This window comes from Poromitra crassiceps (genome assembly GCF_964638095.1).
Source record: "Poromitra crassiceps genome assembly, chromosome: 12".
Taxonomy (NCBI): Eukaryota; Metazoa; Chordata; class Actinopteri; order Beryciformes; family Melamphaidae; genus Poromitra; species Poromitra crassiceps.
In genome coordinates, this window is record NC_139632.1 from 3,491,571 (window position 1) to 3,508,969 (window position 17,399).

The 17,399-nt window shown below is 41.7% G+C and overlaps 3 protein-coding genes and 2 pseudogenes across 5 annotated transcripts; all 5 read right to left on the minus strand.

Annotated features, from left to right (window-relative positions):
• LOC310786266 (histone H2A pseudogene) lies at window positions 1–384 on the minus strand (annotated as a pseudogene). The gene has a single exon. The product of its transcript is annotated as a histone H2A pseudogene (transcript).
• An 828-nt stretch (window positions 385–1,212) lies between these two features.
• Window positions 1,213–1,623, minus strand: LOC310786723 (histone H3.2; the record flags this gene model as incomplete). Its single annotated transcript, XM_083648001.1, has 1 exon — window positions 1,213–1,623. The coding sequence occupies one exon, from the start codon at window positions 1,621–1,623 to the stop codon at window positions 1,213–1,215; it is 411 nt and encodes a 136-aa protein (XP_083504127.1).
• Window positions 1,624–3,724: 2,101 nt separating this feature from the next.
• Window positions 3,725–4,360, minus strand: LOC310786722 (histone H1 pseudogene; annotated as a pseudogene). Its single transcript has one exon. The product of its transcript is annotated as a histone H1 pseudogene (transcript).
• A 4,043-nt stretch (window positions 4,361–8,403) lies between these two features.
• LOC310786724 (histone H2B) lies at window positions 8,404–8,778 on the minus strand (the record flags this gene model as incomplete). The annotated part of the gene is made up of 1 exon (XM_083648002.1): window positions 8,404–8,778. One exon carries the CDS (start codon window positions 8,776–8,778, stop codon window positions 8,404–8,406), a length of 375 nt encoding a protein of 124 aa, XP_083504128.1.
• A 6,029-nt stretch (window positions 8,779–14,807) lies between these two features.
• On the minus strand, window positions 14,808–15,119 carry LOC310786728 (histone H4; the record flags this gene model as incomplete). The annotated part of the gene is made up of 1 exon (XM_083648003.1): window positions 14,808–15,119. The coding sequence occupies one exon, from the start codon at window positions 15,117–15,119 to the stop codon at window positions 14,808–14,810; it is 312 nt and encodes a 103-aa protein (XP_083504129.1).
• Between the last annotated feature and the right edge of the window lie 2,280 nt (window positions 15,120–17,399).

Below are 17,399 nucleotides of genomic sequence, written 5' to 3' on the forward strand. Positions count from 1 at the left end.
TTACTTCTTGGCGGCCTTCTCGGTCTTCTTGGGCAGCAGCACCGCCTGGATGTTGGGCAGCACGCCGCCCTGAGCGATGGTGACTCCGCCCAGCAGCTTGTTGAGCTCCTCGTCGTTGCGGACGGCCAGCTGCAGGTGACGGGGGATGATGCGGCTCTTCTTGTTGTCGCGGGCAGCGTTTCCAGCCAACTCCAGGATCTCAGCGGTCAGATACTCGAGCACCGCCGCCAGATACACCGGGGCTCCAGCACCGACACGGTGGGCATAGTTTCCTTTGCGCAGCAGCCTGTGGACACGGCCGACCGGGAACTGGAGTCCAGCACGAGATGAGCGCGTCTTTGCCTTGGCACGAGCCTTACCGCCAGTTTTTCCCCGTCCACTCATTTTGCGTGTTTTCTTATGATTTAAGATAGAATCAAAGAATGAATGGCAACAGCCGGGAGCCCGGGTTATATCCCTCTCGAGCTGCTTGTTCATTGGTCAGTTGCAGCTTCGCGATCCTCGACCAATCAGAAGATTATTGGTGTCAAGCTAACATAGCAAATAACACTTTCGCTGCGCAGGTTTTTGGATTTTCAAAATAAAACTACTGAGAAACCGAGTGTTGATTTGTATTGAGCCACATAAACAAGTCATTTTATTTAAAAGAACATCAGTGTAAAGTCAAATTTCAAAATAAAGGTCACAAAGATAGGAACTGAAATACATGTTTTGTGATGTTCTGTTCATATCCAAATTGTTTTATTTTTATTAGAAAGAAAATTGATTGAGCAGTAACTGCAAATGGTAGACAGATCACAAAGTCTGTCACAATACGGTATTGATTAAATTCAGGAGTCTGCAATATTAGACAATATCTAAGCTCATTTAACACCATCAGCACATTAACTACATCTAATACCTCTAAAATAGTTATTAAGACTTCGTAACACTTGTTAAGGCTCTTCATTTCCCCAGATGCGGATGCCCTGTATAGAACTAAAGGAGTAATACATTTATCAAATGATTGTGTTGCAACAGCAATGTGTGCTTTATGATTAAATAGACTCACTCAACAGCTGTAAGGGCAACAGAGATCTCTAAACGCACTTTCTGGGTTGCATTATTTGATTGCACTTTTTAAAATTGTTAAATGAAGATAAAGGGAATACTCTTAGTAAATATGGAGGTGGCTCTTAAAAGAGCCGTTGTGTTGTGATGTACTAGGGGAGTTTAAGCGCGCTCTCCGCGGATACGGCGGGCCAGCTGGATGTCTTTGGGCATGATGGTGACCCTCTTGGCGTGGATGGCGCACAGGTTGGTGTCCTCAAACAGGCCGACCAGGTAAGCCTCGCTGGCCTCCTGCAGAGCCATGACAGCGGAGCTCTGGAAGCGCAGGTCGGTCTTGAAGTCCTGAGCGATCTCTCTGACCAGGCGCTGGAAGGGCAGCTTGCGGATCAGCAGCTCGGTGGATTTCTGGTAGCGACGGATCTCTCTGAGAGCCACGGTACCGGGCCTGTAACGGTGAGGCTTCTTGACGCCGCCGGTGGCCGGGGCGCTCTTACGGGCAGCCTTGGTGGCGAGCTGCTTCCTGGGAGCCTTTCCTCCGGTGGATTTACGAGCGGTCTGCTTGGTTCTGGCCATGCTTCAAATTCAGCTCTTCCTCTCTACGAGAAAAGTCAGAAAATAATGTCTGCTGGAAGAGCGTCGCTTCATAAAGGCAACGCCGGAGCGCTGCTACACGCTGATTGGCCTGCCTGAGGGGAGGCGTGAGCAGAGGCGTGACAGATCAATAGGGCCAATTGGAGGAAAGCCCGCCGATTCTCTAATCTCTCTCTCTCTCTCTCTCTCTCTCTCTCTCTCTCTCTCTCTCTCTCTCTCTCTCTCTCTCTCTCTCTCTCTCTCTCTCTCTCTCTCTCTCTCTCTCTCTCTCTCTCTCTCTCTCTCTCTCTCTCTCTCTCTCTCTCTCTCCCTCTCTCTCAATTGTTTCAATTCAATTCAAAGGGCTTTATTGGCATGATAAGGTGCATCTTACATTGCCAAAGCATACATTAGCAACACTTAGCAGTTACAAAGAATCAAAAACAGAAAACAAGACATTTTGTTACCCAGTAACATAAATCACCAAATCTGAAGATATTCAAAAAGGAAGATAAAAGAAAATTAAATGGAATGTGATAGTATAGAGTACAATAGAAGACCATTGTTGACCGGGATCTATACAGAATAATAACAGAACTGTAATAAATAGGCAGTTAAATGGTGATAGTGCAAAATAGTGAGCAATTACAGTATATTAGCAAAAATTCACAGAATCTGTAAATAACCGTTGTTATTTTGAAATAACAACTATCTCTCTCTCTCTCTCTCCTCTCTATACATAATGTAGCCTATGTATGTATGTACATACATATATACACGATATATACATGATAGATATATATATATATATATATATATATATAGTGGAATCCGCTGATCACGGTTATAGTGATCAACCGCTTATATTGATCAAAAGGCTTGGTCCAAAATCATTCCTATACACATGCTGTTTAAATAATTTGCTTATAGTGATTCATACTCCGCTTACAGTGATCATTTTTGGCCTTGTCGCACCTGAGAACAATGGAAAATATGTTTAAAACTACTGTAGTTTTAATATTTTTTAACTTACAAACTGAGCCAACAAGATAGAGCAGCGATACTCGGTGCTTGTCTGTCTGTATATGGAGAGATCACGGCATCTCTGTCTGTGGAGATGGTGGTCTCTCTGTCTACGTGAGACTGCTGTGTTTGAAACAGCTGGAGGCCTAACTTACTGTATGAATTTTTATTAAAGCCAATAACATTATTTTACTTTATATGTACTGTATTAATGTAATACATACAAATGCCAATTAGATGGTGATGTGCATGAGAAATAAAGAAAAAACAGAAAAGATATGTTATAATGATCATGGGAGTGTGAGCAATGACAATGAAATTAATTTATGATTATTTATTTTTTATAAATAACAGTAAAAGTTAAACAATGTTCATCTTCAAGAATAGACAGGGGCACAAAACAAAACGCGTTTCAACCTCTCTGGTCTACTCAGGCTCTAGACCAGAGAGGTTGAAACGCGTTGCATGTTGTGCTCCTGTCTATTCTTGAAGATGTACATTGTTTACTGTTGCAGTAGACATGTATTTACTTATTACTTTAATTAAAATCTAAGTATCCAATAAGCTATTTTTTTTTCTCTTTTCTGATTCAGTTTTGGCCTGCAGAGCTTCCTTGTGCCACATTTTAGCTTCTTCCTAAATAACATAGTATCCATAGCCACGTCTATTCATGGTTAGTTTATAGAGATGGATCTGTGTAATTAGAATAAGAGAAAAGTAGAGGAAACCAAAAAAGCTGCAAAGTGGGAAATGAGCAGAAATTAAGGCATAATATTGTGATTGATAACGATGATGTTTGCATTACTGTTGTGATGAATGTAGCCTACCACATCATGTATATACAAATATATATCCAGATACATTTTCATATCCGTTGTGTCACTCATATCTATAGTTATTGTGTCTCAATTATACCAGCGTATTAGTAGAAACATTTTAGCCAGTTGTATAAATGATGTGTTTTCATGGTGTGGAGCTTAATAATTAATAATTAGTCATCAAATAAAAATAGGGATGCTCTTTAAAAAGGTTGTGGGTGGCTCTTAAAAGAGCCTTTTTGGGGAGAAGTCAAGCTGGAAGCTTACTTCTTCTTGGGGGCAGCTTTCTTAGCTGCTTTGGGCTTGGCAACCTTCTTTGCTGGAGCTTTCTTGACAGCAGCAGCGGGCTTCTTGGCCGCCACCTTCTTGGGACTCTTGGTCGCCTTCTTGGGGCTCTTGGCTGGGCTCTTGGCTGCTTTCTTGGGCGCTGCAGCGGGCTTCTTAGCCTTCTTGGGGGATTTCTTGGCGGCTACTGGCTTCTTAGCTGCGACCTTCTTCTTGGGGCTTTTGGCTGGTTTCTTGGCAGCGGGCTTCTTGGCTTTAGGAGCGGCTTTCTTGGCAGCGGGTTTCTTCACCTTTTCAGCCTTGGGGACCTTGAAGGAGCCGGACGCCCCGGTGCCCTTAACCTGCAGCAGAGCGCCTTTTTCCACCAGCTTCTTGATGGCGATCTTGACGCGGGCATTATTCTTCTCCACGTCGTAGCCTCCGGCAGCCAGGCTCTTCTTGACGGCGGCCAGAGACACGCCGCTCCGCTCCTTGGAGGCGGACACAGCTTTGACAATCAGCTCACCGACGCTGGGGCCGGCCTTCTTCGGCTTCACCACCGCCTTCTTCTTGGCGGCTTTGACCGCTTTCGCCGGGGCGGCAGCGGCGGGTGCAGCTGGAGCGACTTCTGCCATTCTTCTTCTCGAGTATTTTCTGCTTCACAAAACTCTACAGTCTGACTGGAATATCATCCATGCTGAGCAAGAGGCGGGACTTATACACAGCATGAGGACCGTGTAGACTCAACACACACAGCCTCTCTCTCTGTCCTGTTGAAATGTGGCGACACTTGTGTTTTCTCTTCCACATTTTAGGGAGAAAAGACACAGATCGGAGCAGTTTTGAAGTCTAAATCTTATTCGAGATGTTAGATAACTTGTTTCCTTTCGAAATGGAGTCGTTTTTAGCAACGAGGAGACTTTATTTTTATTCAGGGGAGCTTCAAACCTCTCCATTACCCGGTCACAGTATTCTACTCGCAGTGGGATTTCCTCACATTTCGACTCATAAAATGGTTGAATATGCTTTACATTCCAAACAACACTAGTTTTACAGTAAGCAGAGATGTCTGACGAGGGAATACAAGTCAAAGTACTGTAATGCTGCTATTAGTTTTGTTTTAATCGTCAGATTTGTGGTGTTGGTAAACACACTGAGGCAATCGGAGACTTAGGCGGGAGAGATCCTGAGGCATTAACTTTGTGACTGTGAATGATGCAGTCATGCTTAATGGAACTGAAAATATGTTTTGTTTAAAAGGTTGATGTTACATTAAAGTAGGCCAAACATGTATTTTCTCCATTCGAGATAAATATCATGATTGTCAAATAAACTTATACCGTGCTATCCAACTTGCTGTGCTTGAGTCCACTAGACTAAAATAGCCTATCAATTTGCATTTTACGTGTTCATACTAGCACTGTGGTAGTATATTTACACGAGTACTCTTTAGATAGATAGATAGATAGATAGATAGATAGATAGATAGATAGATAGATAGATAGATCATTGTGGGTCCCCAGAAAAAAAAAAGGTAAATTATTTCCATAATGTCATGGGTTTCATGCACTTTATGTAATTAAACATCTACAAATTATTTTCCACAGAAGGTGCATACATAATACAAACATGTAGGACATAAAAGGTACAGGGTTGTACAAACTACTGATGTACAGTGTACAGAAACACATAAACATAAGAATAAACACAGACATATAGTGACATTGCACACCACATAGTAACTAGAGTGGAAGGCAGTATAGAGATGATGAGAATTGTTTAGACTGAGGAAGATGAAAAGAAAGAAAAAATAAATAAAACAAAATAAATAACTTGTGGTTTTCAGTCTCATTATGTTACTCTGAGTAAAATCATATAATATATCAGGACATAATAAAAAAAAAAAAGTATTCTTAACTGTCTGATGTGAACCAAAGTGCCCTTCTGGGACATGTATTAAACTGATTGATTGATTGATTGATTGATTGATTGATTGATTGATTGATTGATTGATTGATTGATTGATTGATTGATTGATAATCACAATAGGAGAGAGTGAGAGAGAGACAGACTAATAAAACAAATCTCTTGTTCCGGCTTTCTGATGATTGCCATTTATGGTGACATTTTATAGACCAAACGATTAATCGATTAGTCTAACATAATCGACAGATTACTCGATAATGAAAATAATCGTTAGTTGCAGCCCTACTCAGCATTGGCAACGTGTCCCACATTTGGTTTGCTGGGATCTGGTCACCCTATTAATACATTATGAGAGCGTGGTTGATCTGTCTTCTGTCACAGGTGTAAGGAGGTAGTGAGGGATTTGAGCTCACATTGAGCAGATATCAGTTAGAGGCCTATCAGATGTGTCTATTATGGCAGATATCAGTTACTAGAAATCCTGCACGCTCGCCAGCTCGGCTGCTGCATTGCTTTTTAAATATACTTTATTAAATTATTCAAACAGGGGTTACATTTACAGTAAATACATTGTATAAACAGTAGAAAGCAATAATTATCAAAAATAAGAAGTCTGTTAGAAGGTGAGCAGGTGCCAGGGTGTGGGTCTCTTTGTTCTGATGTCCAGTGTTCTTAGGGGCCCTTTACACGAGGACAGTCTCTGGAAGAAACGACACAATAGCGTTTCCTTCACACCTTCTCCTTCACACCTTCTCCCTGTTTACATGAGCGCTGTTGAATTTTTAAAACGCCGTAATGTACATGCCAGGTCGCTAGGTGGCATTGTGATGGTCAACGGGGCGTTGCTCGTCACTCCACGGATGCTTCTACATGACGTCATTTCGTAATCGTCTTTCTGGGTTTTAGACACGGAAGTAGATTACGGCTACCGTAGTAATTTTTAGACTTGCCAAAAAGCTGTTTTCAAGCTAAAAAAAACAAACTGTTTTAAAGTTGTAATATTCTTCGGGTGAGAACGTTACATAGATGTGACCAGTTTATCAGAATAAGCCTATTTGGAAATCTTTAACGAGCAGCGAGGATCGGGAGCGCTGGCTGTGCTGACACTGTCTACTGTGTAGGCTGCAGTGAGAAAACACTGTCGATGTGCTTGCCTAACGTTAAATGCCGACCGGGTACAGCCATCGGCTCCTCGCAGCAGCAGTAACGCTCGTTATGAACATGTAACTGAAGTCGGCCGCAGTGTAGCTTAATTCTGAATGTTGCCAAGCGTGCGTCGCGTGTGCAGGCACGTCAGAGTTTCTGGGAAGACTATCGTTTCTAACCGATTACATGGAGCGCTCAGCGGGAAGCGTCACCAACAATTCCACTCTAGAGGGTGGTTTCAAAATGTGTCGTTTCCTAAGCGCGAATTCGCCGTCGCCGTCTTAACGGGAGGCACTAACGATAAAATAATTCCCCGTTTCCATAGGAAACCGTCCTCGTGTAAAGTGCCCCTTAGTCTTTTCAGTTCCGTTATGATTTGTTTATAGACCACTCCACCCAGGATGACGGCTTGGTGGATAACCGTGGCACATCTCGTTTTCCACAACTTGGCCACGACCACACAAACAACTGTCCAGAAAAAGTCCTGGTGTGGCCCTGACATTGTTTCATCAAAAACACCATACATCACAGCATTATAATTCACAGTAACATTAAGACCGATACTGACCATTTTCCCCCAAACATATTTAGATCGCTCACAGTTTAGGAGCAGATGTTCTATGGTTTCATCCTCTATGCAGTCATCCATAGGACACTCTTTGGTTGTGACAAAGCAGCTCCAGTTAACGACTGTTCGGACTGCCAGTCTGCCAACCGATACCAGCCACATGATGTCTCTCTTGTTCTCTGAGAGACTCTTACTAAATACATTTCTGATACAGACCTGAGAGCTTGTTTCATCCAAATGTTTGTAGGGGAAAACACAAACATGCAAGTCATTACACAATTTTACATAATATATATTTGCTGGACATTTCATTCCAAGCTATATTCATGTGCGCAAACTTGTTCACAAAGTCACCGTACAAAAGTTTATAATGGAACTGAACTCCTTGCTCGTCCTTTTATTTTTGTCCAGCTCAGAGCCTCACTTATCCACATGGCCTCTCGCTCTATGGCTGATGCAACAACACAATGTTTAGTTTGGATAAGGGTTTCCAGCAGCAAAACATGTCATAGGAGCAGATTGCTCTGGTGTGCAGGTAAGGTTAGGCATTCTCTTCTCCTTTTCTTCATGCCATTCGGCTACTGCTCTCTGAGCAACACCAAGTCATGGTGTCCCAGATGACATCACTCCTCCGCTGAATGTGCACATTGGCTTGTAGGATATATGACCCAAAGTCATTGTGGGGTTCGAGGGGATGTGGGCGCACCGTACCCATTTCAACAGCATTAAAACCAATAGCAACAACTCACTTTAAATGTAGAGGTCAGTAGATAGACATGTGGCTTTATTTTGGTTGATGACCCAGTATTTTGAAGGTGGTCTGAGGAACACCATCATGTCGTGCCATTATGAAAGGGCTTTTACATGGCGGTCAGTGTGACACTATAACGTTAGTCCAACGGCAACGCTACAAGGTCCATGTAAACGCATGAATTAATAATATGTTGATTACAGAGAAGGTGAAGAATTGTTAAGCTCTTTGTGGAAGTAGTGTGTGGCCCTTAAAAGGACCTTTAGGTGGATGTATCTACAAGCGGTTTACTTGGAGCTGGTGTACTTGGTGACGGCCTTGGTGCCCTCGGACACGGCGTGCTTGGCCAGCTCACCGGGCAGCAGCAGACGCACGGCGGTCTGGATCTCCCTGGAGGTGATGGTGGAGCGCTTGTTGTAGTGAGCCAGGCGAGACGCCTCACCGGCGATGCGCTCAAAGATGTCGTTGACAAAGGAGTTCATGATGCCCATGGCCTTGGAGGAGATGCCGGTGTCGGGATGGACCTGCTTCAGCACCTTGTACACGTAGATGGCGTAGCTCTCCTTCCTGCTCTTTCTGCGCTTCTTGCCGCCCTTGGCAGCGGTCTTGGTGACGGCTTTCTTGGAGCCCTTCTTGGGGGCGGACTTCGCGGCTTCAGGCATGCTGACGACTTCTCGGTAACAGAGAATGAAGCCCGGTTAACAGAAGCACCCTATTTATAGGCAGCTGATGCAAATAACACTATGCGGTTCCCCGCCTGTGACTGGTTGACTTTCGGCGCGTGCCTGTCGACTCGGCTGCACGCGCAGCTGCCTGTGTGTATTCTGATTGGTTGAGCTCCAGATTTGTATTTTCACTTCCCGCGCGCGTACTCTGACTATTGTTCCAATATCCTTCATTAGTTTTCTTCTGAGTGAACTGAATGAAGTGCATTTCACAAACTAATAGTCTGTTGTGGACCTTTGCTCTATATTTTCCGCTTTTTAAACATCTTTATTTAGAGAGAAAGGACTCCGTGGGGTTTACAAAAAAATATGAAAACAGAACAAAACTCGGTAACGCTTTAGAATACAGCCCGCAAATAAGCATGTAGTTAGAGTATAACAACGGGGTTTAGGGCTGTAGTTATAGTCTAACTACGGGGTTTAAGGAGTGAATTATAAGATCTGTACTTATAGTCTAACTACGGGGTTTAAGGAGTGTAGTTATAGTATAACAACGGGGTTTAAGGAGTGTAGTTATGGTATAACAACGGGGTTTAAGGAGTGTAGTTATAGTCTAACAACAGGGTTTAAGGAGTGTAGTTAGAGTATAACAACGGGTTTAAGGAGTGTAGTTAGAGTATAACAACAGGGGTTAAGGAGTGTAGTTAGAGTATAACAACGGGGTTTAAGGAGTGAAAAAATACTTTAACTAGAGGGTAACAAGATCTGTACTTATAGTCTAACTACGGGGTCGCGGGCTGTATTATGAAGCAGGGGACAAATGTTTGTACTTATAGGCTAATTACGGGGTACCACACTGTACTTACAGGGTAACTACGGGGTTTAAGGAGTGTAGTTAGAGTATAACAACGGGGTTTAAGGAGTCTAGTTAGAGTATAACAACGGGGTTTAAGGAGTCTAGTTAGAGTATAACAACGGGGTTTAAGGAGTCTAGTTAGAGTATAACAACGGGGTTTAAGGAGTCTAGTTAGAGTATAACAACGGGGTTTAAGGAGTCTAGTTAGAGTATAACAACGGGGTTTAAGGAGTCTAGTTAGAGTATAACAACGGGGTTTAAGCAGTCTAGTTAGAGTATAACAACGGGGTTTAAGGAGTGTAGTTAGAGTATAACAACGGGGTTTAAGGAGTCTAGTTAGAGTATAACAACGGGGTTTAAGGAGTGAAAAAATACTTTAACTAGAGGGTAACAAGATCTGTACTTATAGTCTAACTACGGGGTCGCGGGCTGTATTATGAAGCAGGGGACAAATGTTTGTACTTATAGGCTAATTACGGGGTACCACACTGTACTTACAGGGTAACTACGGGGTTTAAGGAGTGTAGTTAGAGTATAACAACGGGGTTTAAGGAGTGTAGTTAGAGTATAACAACGGGGTTTAAGGAGTCTAGTTAGAGTATAACAACAGGGTTTGAGGAGTCTAGTTAGAGTATAACAACGGGGTTTAAGGAGTGTAGTTAGAGTATAACAACGGGGTTTAAGGAGTGTAGTTAGAGTATAACAACGGGGTTTAAGGAGTCTAGTTAGAGTATAACAACGGGGTTTAAGGAGTCTAGTTAGAGTATAACAACGGGGTTTAAGGAGTCTAGTTAGAGTATAACAACGGGGTTTAAGGAGTCTAGTTAGAGTATAACAACGGGGTTTAAGGAGTGTAGTTATAGTCTAACAACGGGGTTTAAGGAGTGTAGTTAGAGTATAACAACGGGGTTTAAGGAGTGTAGTTAGAGTATAACAACGGGGTTTAAGGAGTCTAGTTAGAGTATAACAACGGGGTTTAAGGAGTCTAGTTAGAGTATAACAACGGGGTTTAAGGAGTCTAGTTAGAGTATAACAACGGGGTTTAAGGAGTCTATATACTCTAACTAGACTCCTTAAACCCCATTGTTATACTCTAACTAGACTCCTTAAACCCCGTTGTTATACTCTAACTAGACTCCTTAAACCCCGTTGTTATACTCTAACTAGACTCCTTAAACCCCGTTGTTATACTCTAACTAGACTCCTTAAACCCCGTTGTTATACTCTAACTATGATGGCCCTGCTGGTGGTATTGGGAAAATTGATTGGTCAAAATTGTCTATTTATGATCTTGATAAGTATGCCAGTTATTCTGATGCCCTGCTGGGTAATATTGACATTCCAAAAGAAGCCCTACTGTGTCGGGACATGAACTGTAAGAATGTACTTCACTTTAAAGAACTCTGCTCTCTGTATGATATTATTGTGGAGTCTCTTAGTGTCTCGAGCAGGTCTCTATACAAACAGAGGAGTAGCAAGGGTAATGGTAAGCCTGGTTGGAATAACCATGTAGATAAGCTCCATTCTGAGGCACGAATCGCTTTTAAAATGTGGGTTGAGTCTGGTAAATGTAGACAAGGACCCATGTTTGAAAATATGAAATGCACTAACAATAAATTTAAGAGTGCTCTGCGTTATATTAAAAGAAATGAAAATATGATGAGGGCAGATTCTCTGGCTATGAAGCTGAAGAACAATAATGTCAATGATTTTTGGAAAGAGATAAAGACCATTGGTAATTCCAAAACAGCTTTTCCATCTAATATAGATGGTGTAAGTGGCCCGGATGAAATTGTACAACTGTGGAAAAGGAAATATTATGAGCTTTTAAACTGTGTAAAAAGCAACCTGTATATTGTAGATAATGTAGATTATAATGATGATGTTGTTGTCACCCCTGACGAAATCTGCAAGTTAATACTGAAGCTTAAAGATGGTAAGGCCTGTGGTCTTGATGGTATTACTGCAGAACATTTAAAATTTGCAAGTGGGAAACTGTGCCCTCTGTTGGCCATGTGTTACACTGGGCTGTTTGTACATGGGGTGCTACCAGAATCAATGCTCTCTGGTGTCCTGGTGCCTGTGGTTAAGGACAAAGTAGGGAAGCTGAACAGCTCAGACAATTATCGGCCAATAGCCATAGCAAGTGTCATGTCCAAGGTCATGGAGTCAGTTATTTTGTGTAGACTTGAGAGGTTTATTCAATCTGCTGACAATCAATTTGGTTTCAAACGAAAACTTGGAACTGACCTATGTATTTTTGCTCTCAAAGAAATTTTAGATAAATTTAATAGGCACAATTCTACTATGTTTATGTGTTTTATTGATGCTTCTAAAGCTTTCGATCGTGTTAATCATGAGAAATTGTTTTCTAAATTGTCTAAAAGTGGGGTTCCCAGTTTTTTAGTACGCATTTTAGTATACTGGTATGCCCGACAGACAATGAGAGTAAAATGGGGGAGTGTGACATCGGCTCCCTTTCATGTGTCCAATTCCGTCCGTCAGGGGGGAATATTGTCACCAATTTTGTTTAATTTATATATGAATGATTTGTCTTTGCTGTTAAATACATCAGGTACGGGCTGTAGGGTGGGTGACTTGGTTATTAATCATCTTATGTATGCTGATGACCTGGTCGTCATTAGCCCTTCTAGTGCTGGTCTCCAACAGCTCTTGAGAATTTGCACACAGTACGGGGCTGTCTCAGATATTATTTATAACGCCAAAAAGAGCAAGCTCATGATCATTAGAAGTAGAGAAGACAAGCGGGCAATTTTCCCTGACTTCTACCTGTCTGGCACTTTGCTCAGCAAGTGTGATGAGATTACATATCTGGGCCATGTTATCTCAGACGACCTCTCTGATGATAAGGACATCCTAAGGCAGCGACGGAAGCTATATGCCCAAGCAAATATACTGTGTCGCAAGTTCTCAATGTGCTCTATCTCTGTGAAGATCTCACTTTTTAAAACATACTGTACACCCCTGTATACGGCTCACCTGTGGTGTCGTTATAGACAAAACAGCATGAGAAAACTTACTGTGGCTTATAATGACTGCATGAGGCTGCTGCTAAAAGTTCAGAGGAGCTCTAGTGCAAGCATTATGTTTGTCAGTATCGGGGTACCGACCTGCTCTGCCGTTCTCAGAAATTTAATGTATAGATTTATGTGCAGGGCATCTGAATCTGTAAATGACATCATTGCTGTACTGACCAATCATGAACGCAGCTCGGGCAAGTTCAGTTCCAGACTGTGGAACCACTGGCGAAAATGTCTGTATACTAGACCCTGAGTATCTTGGTAACCTGTGTGCTGTTATCAACACTTACTATTTATTGTACTGCCTTTTTATTGTTTTTCTTTTTATTATATTATGGATCTCCCTGGGTCTGAAATAAAGTTTGAATTGAATTGAATAACTAGACTCCTTAAACCCCGTTGTTATACTCTAACTAGACTCCTTAAACCCCGTTGTTATACTCTAACTAGACTCCTTAAACCCCGTTGTTATACTCTAACTAGACTCCTTAAACCCCGTTGTTATACTCTAACTAGACTCCTTAAACCCCGTTGTTATACTCTAACTAGACTCCTTAAACCCCGTTGTTATACTCTAACTAGACTCCTTAAACCTCGTTGTTATACTCTAACTACACTCCTTAAACCCCATTGTTATACTCTAACTACACTCCTTAAACCCCGTAGTTACCCTGTAAGTACAGTGTGGTACCCCGTAATTAGCCTATAAGTACAAACATTTGTCCCCTGCTTCATAATACAGCCCGCAACCCCGTAGTTAGACTATAAGTACAGATCTTGTTACCCTCTAGTTAAAGTATTTTTTCACTCCTTAAACCCCGTTGTTATACTCTAACTAGACTCCTTAAACCCCGTTGTTATACTCTAACTACACTCCTTAAACCCCGTTGTTATACTCTAACTAGACTCCTTAAACCCCGTTGTTATACTCTAACTAGACTCCTTAAACCCCGTTGTTATACTCTAACTACACTCCTTAAACCCTGTTGTTATACTCTAACTACACTCCTTAAACCCGTTGTTATACTCTAACTACACTCCTTAAACCCTGTTGTTAGACTATAACTACACTCCTTAAACCCCGTTGTTATACCATAACTACACTCCTTAAACCCCGTTGTTATACTATAACTACACTCCTTAAACCCCGTAGTTAGACTATAAGTACAGATCTTATAATTCACTCCTTAAACCCCGTAGTTAGACTATAACTACAGCCCTAAATCCCGTTGTTATACTCTAACTACATGCTTATTTGCGGGCTGTATTCTAAAGCGTTACCCAAAACTCTCAAAATCCAGTAGGCTACTATTTCAAAAGTTTAGCACATTCATCGCCTCCCCCAGCACAGCCTACATGATGGAAGTAGGCTATGTGTTGTTAAAAACGTGTTATGTGTTTTCCCTAAGCTGCAGCATGGCCCCATTGAAACAGAATAGCTATCACAAGATAAGTAACACTAAATATGATGCTGCCATCGATGTAGCCTACTTTATGGACAGATCTAATAATATTAGTAATAGTGAAGTAACCATATAGGCTATATAGATCTAGCCCTGGTCTAATAATAATAATCTCACATGTTCCCACTTAACATGTAATGCATTCCCTCTGCTACATTTGGAAAACAATTAAGAAAAAAGAAGGGGCTATCAGAAGGGGGGTGTATCTAAAACAGCTAGAGCAGATTGAGTTAACCACAATAATAACCTTGATTTGATAATCTCACAATCAGCACGTAGTATTATATTGTTTTAACTGTGTCTGATGGTTTTGAACGGCCCACCATTGCTATCCCTTCACCTGCATTACTGTACTCGTATGTATTTTTATTGCCTGTTAAGCACTTTGTAACATTTGTTACAAGTGCTATATAAATAGATTATATTATTATTATTGTAGGCAGGTCGCTATTCACCCAGCAGAGCTGTAGTTTACTATTCAATGCAGTTGTATTTCAGATTAACCCATTAGCGGCTGCTACATTTTATTTTTCAGTTGCAAAACAGTGTTAAAATGTACATAGCGTACAACACAACTCAGAGGAAACGGGAATAGACTCTTTGCTTAGAGAAATTGGGCGGCTCTTAAAAGAGCCTTTGTGTTGTTTTGTTGGTCGGTAAATGAAGTTAACCTCCGAAGCCGTACAGAGTGCGGCCCTGCCTCTTCAGAGCATACACCACATCCATGGCGGTGACGGTCTTTCTCTTGGCGTGCTCGGTGTAGGTGACGGCATCACGGATGACGTTCTCCAGGAAGACTTTGAGCACCCCGCGGGTCTCCTCGTAGATCAGACCGGAGATACGCTTCACTCCGCCGCGGCGAGCCAGACGGCGGATAGCGGGCTTGGTGATTCCCTGGATGTTATCACGAAGAACTTTACGGTGACGCTTGGCGCCTCCTTTTCCGAGTCCCTTTCCCCCTTTTCCACGCCCACTCATTTTTTCAATGTGTTTTCTTTCAAAGCAAAGACAAACTGATGAAAAACCTCAGACAGCTTCAGTTCATAAACCTTCTTTGCGGACCTGAATGAGGAAGGAAAGAGCCGGGCTTTGCAGGGCGGTGCCAAAATCCTTCAGTTCTCCCCCCCACATGTTTTTCAAAGCAACTTCAGCTGCCGCAAGTTAGCAGAGACTAACAAATGCGTTTCCGGTTATGCGACGTTGCCTTCAAAATAAAATTCTCACAAATAAAATGACCATATCAGTAGGCACGTTTACATGGACCATAGATGTGGTAACTTCAGCTTAAAAAGACCACTGTTGTATTTGCCCTCTGGCACACTGTAAACTACCACTAAATGAGAATCAACGTGAGTCATTATTTATTCAACCATCTCAGTCAGACAAAGTCATGTTCACTCTCACAATTCTACGGTGTCCTGTAGAGCACATTCCATTCTAGCTTTGCATGAATGAGGATGTTATATCTCCCTTCTTTTATAAAAAGTAAAATGACATAAGAGTAAAGTGCTTCTTGTATGAGAACTGTCTATTTGCTATCATATAGACTTCATGCATACTGTATGTATATATATGGCAAGCAAAAGTCTTGGTCAATTCCGATCATCTTGCTGTTGAAGCTTTGCTGAGTCTCGGCAAGAGAAGACAGGTTTTTGGAAACTAAATACTAGCTGTCTAAATAATAATGATGTAATTGCAGATTTGAAGAAAGAACTAGCTATTATAAAGAGTTTGAATGTATTGTCTGAGTCAGCTGTCCATTTATGGGAAACTATGACATCTCGACTCAGGAATTTCTTTAAACATAAATGCAAAATCTTGAAACAAGAGCAGAATGAAAAATATAAGGTGTAGAAAATGCTCCGTAATGGCCCACCATCAGGCCTGTTCTTGGGGCAATTGACGCCCACGAACCAAGGAGCCCACGACGCAATGATGACATCATCGGTGATGATGTCAGAGTTCACCTTGTGAGGTCATCGGTGATGTCAGAGTTTCCCCTGTGAGGTCATCAGCGATGTCAGACGGTCTAGGCTGTCTCCAGACTGCGTGATGGCAGACGTGACTTTGTGAGGTCATCGATGATGTCATACCTCCCGGGACGTTGTGACATCACCAATGATGTCATACCTCGAATGTGGGGGGGTATAAAGGTGTTGTTCTGTTATGATATCTATCTTCCCTTTCTGCAATCTGTAAGCTATCTATCTGCTAAATAAATTCCTGAAAGACATCTCTGTGGTTCTAATCGATCACTGCCCGTGAGCTCTTACCTAAGATCCAGCAAACTTCACACAAACTTCCTAACATAAGGGGTTAATGTTGAAATATGTTGATCTGCAAACAAAAGCTAATAAAACAGAAGAAGATAAAGACAACTTGAGTGAAATTGAATCGGAGTTGACCAAAATGAATAATATGTGGCATTGCCTATGTTTACAAGCAGGTATGATAGACAAAGAGTCCTCCAGTAATGTTCAGGGTCTGATAAATATGCATAAAAATAAACTTGTGAAATATATACTAAATATATACTACAAAATGCAAATGGTCAAGGCATTAAGGACGAGCAAGGAAAAAGAGAGACAGTTAGGTCTCATGTATCAGAAGGTAAATATAAATTATACTAAACTAGGGGCATTTCTAGATCCCATCGATTTACAGGAGGCCAACCTAAACTCACTGGGTGGAGAGATCACTAAAAGTGAAGTAAAACAAGCTATTTCAGAATGAAATAAAGGAAAAGCACCAGGTACAGATGGACTTCCCACTGAATTTTATCAAGCATGTATGATTGAGATTGCAGACTTACTAACCTCCATCTACAATGATGGAATCCGGAAAGGCACTCTACATATATAGCTCCTTCTACCACGGGGTGATATCACTTATCTGTAAGAAGGGTGACTCACAAGAAATAGATAACTGGAGACACATCACACTGATGAATACTGATTATAAAATACTTGCAAAGATAGTTATGAATAGATTGAATGACGCCCTAGAAAAAATAATAGAAAAATAACAGACGTGTGCTATAAAGGGAAGACTGATGTGGGACAACTTAGGAATATTGAGAGACATAATTAATAATACAGAGGAGGATTTTTTTTTATCATAGGACTAGACCAAAAGAAAGCATTTGATTTTATTTGAAGGGAATATTCGTGGGAAGTTTTAAAATGTTATGAAATCCACTGAAAAAGAACACATCCTTGTGTTCTTCTTCAGTGGATCTCAGACTCAGCCCCAACAGTT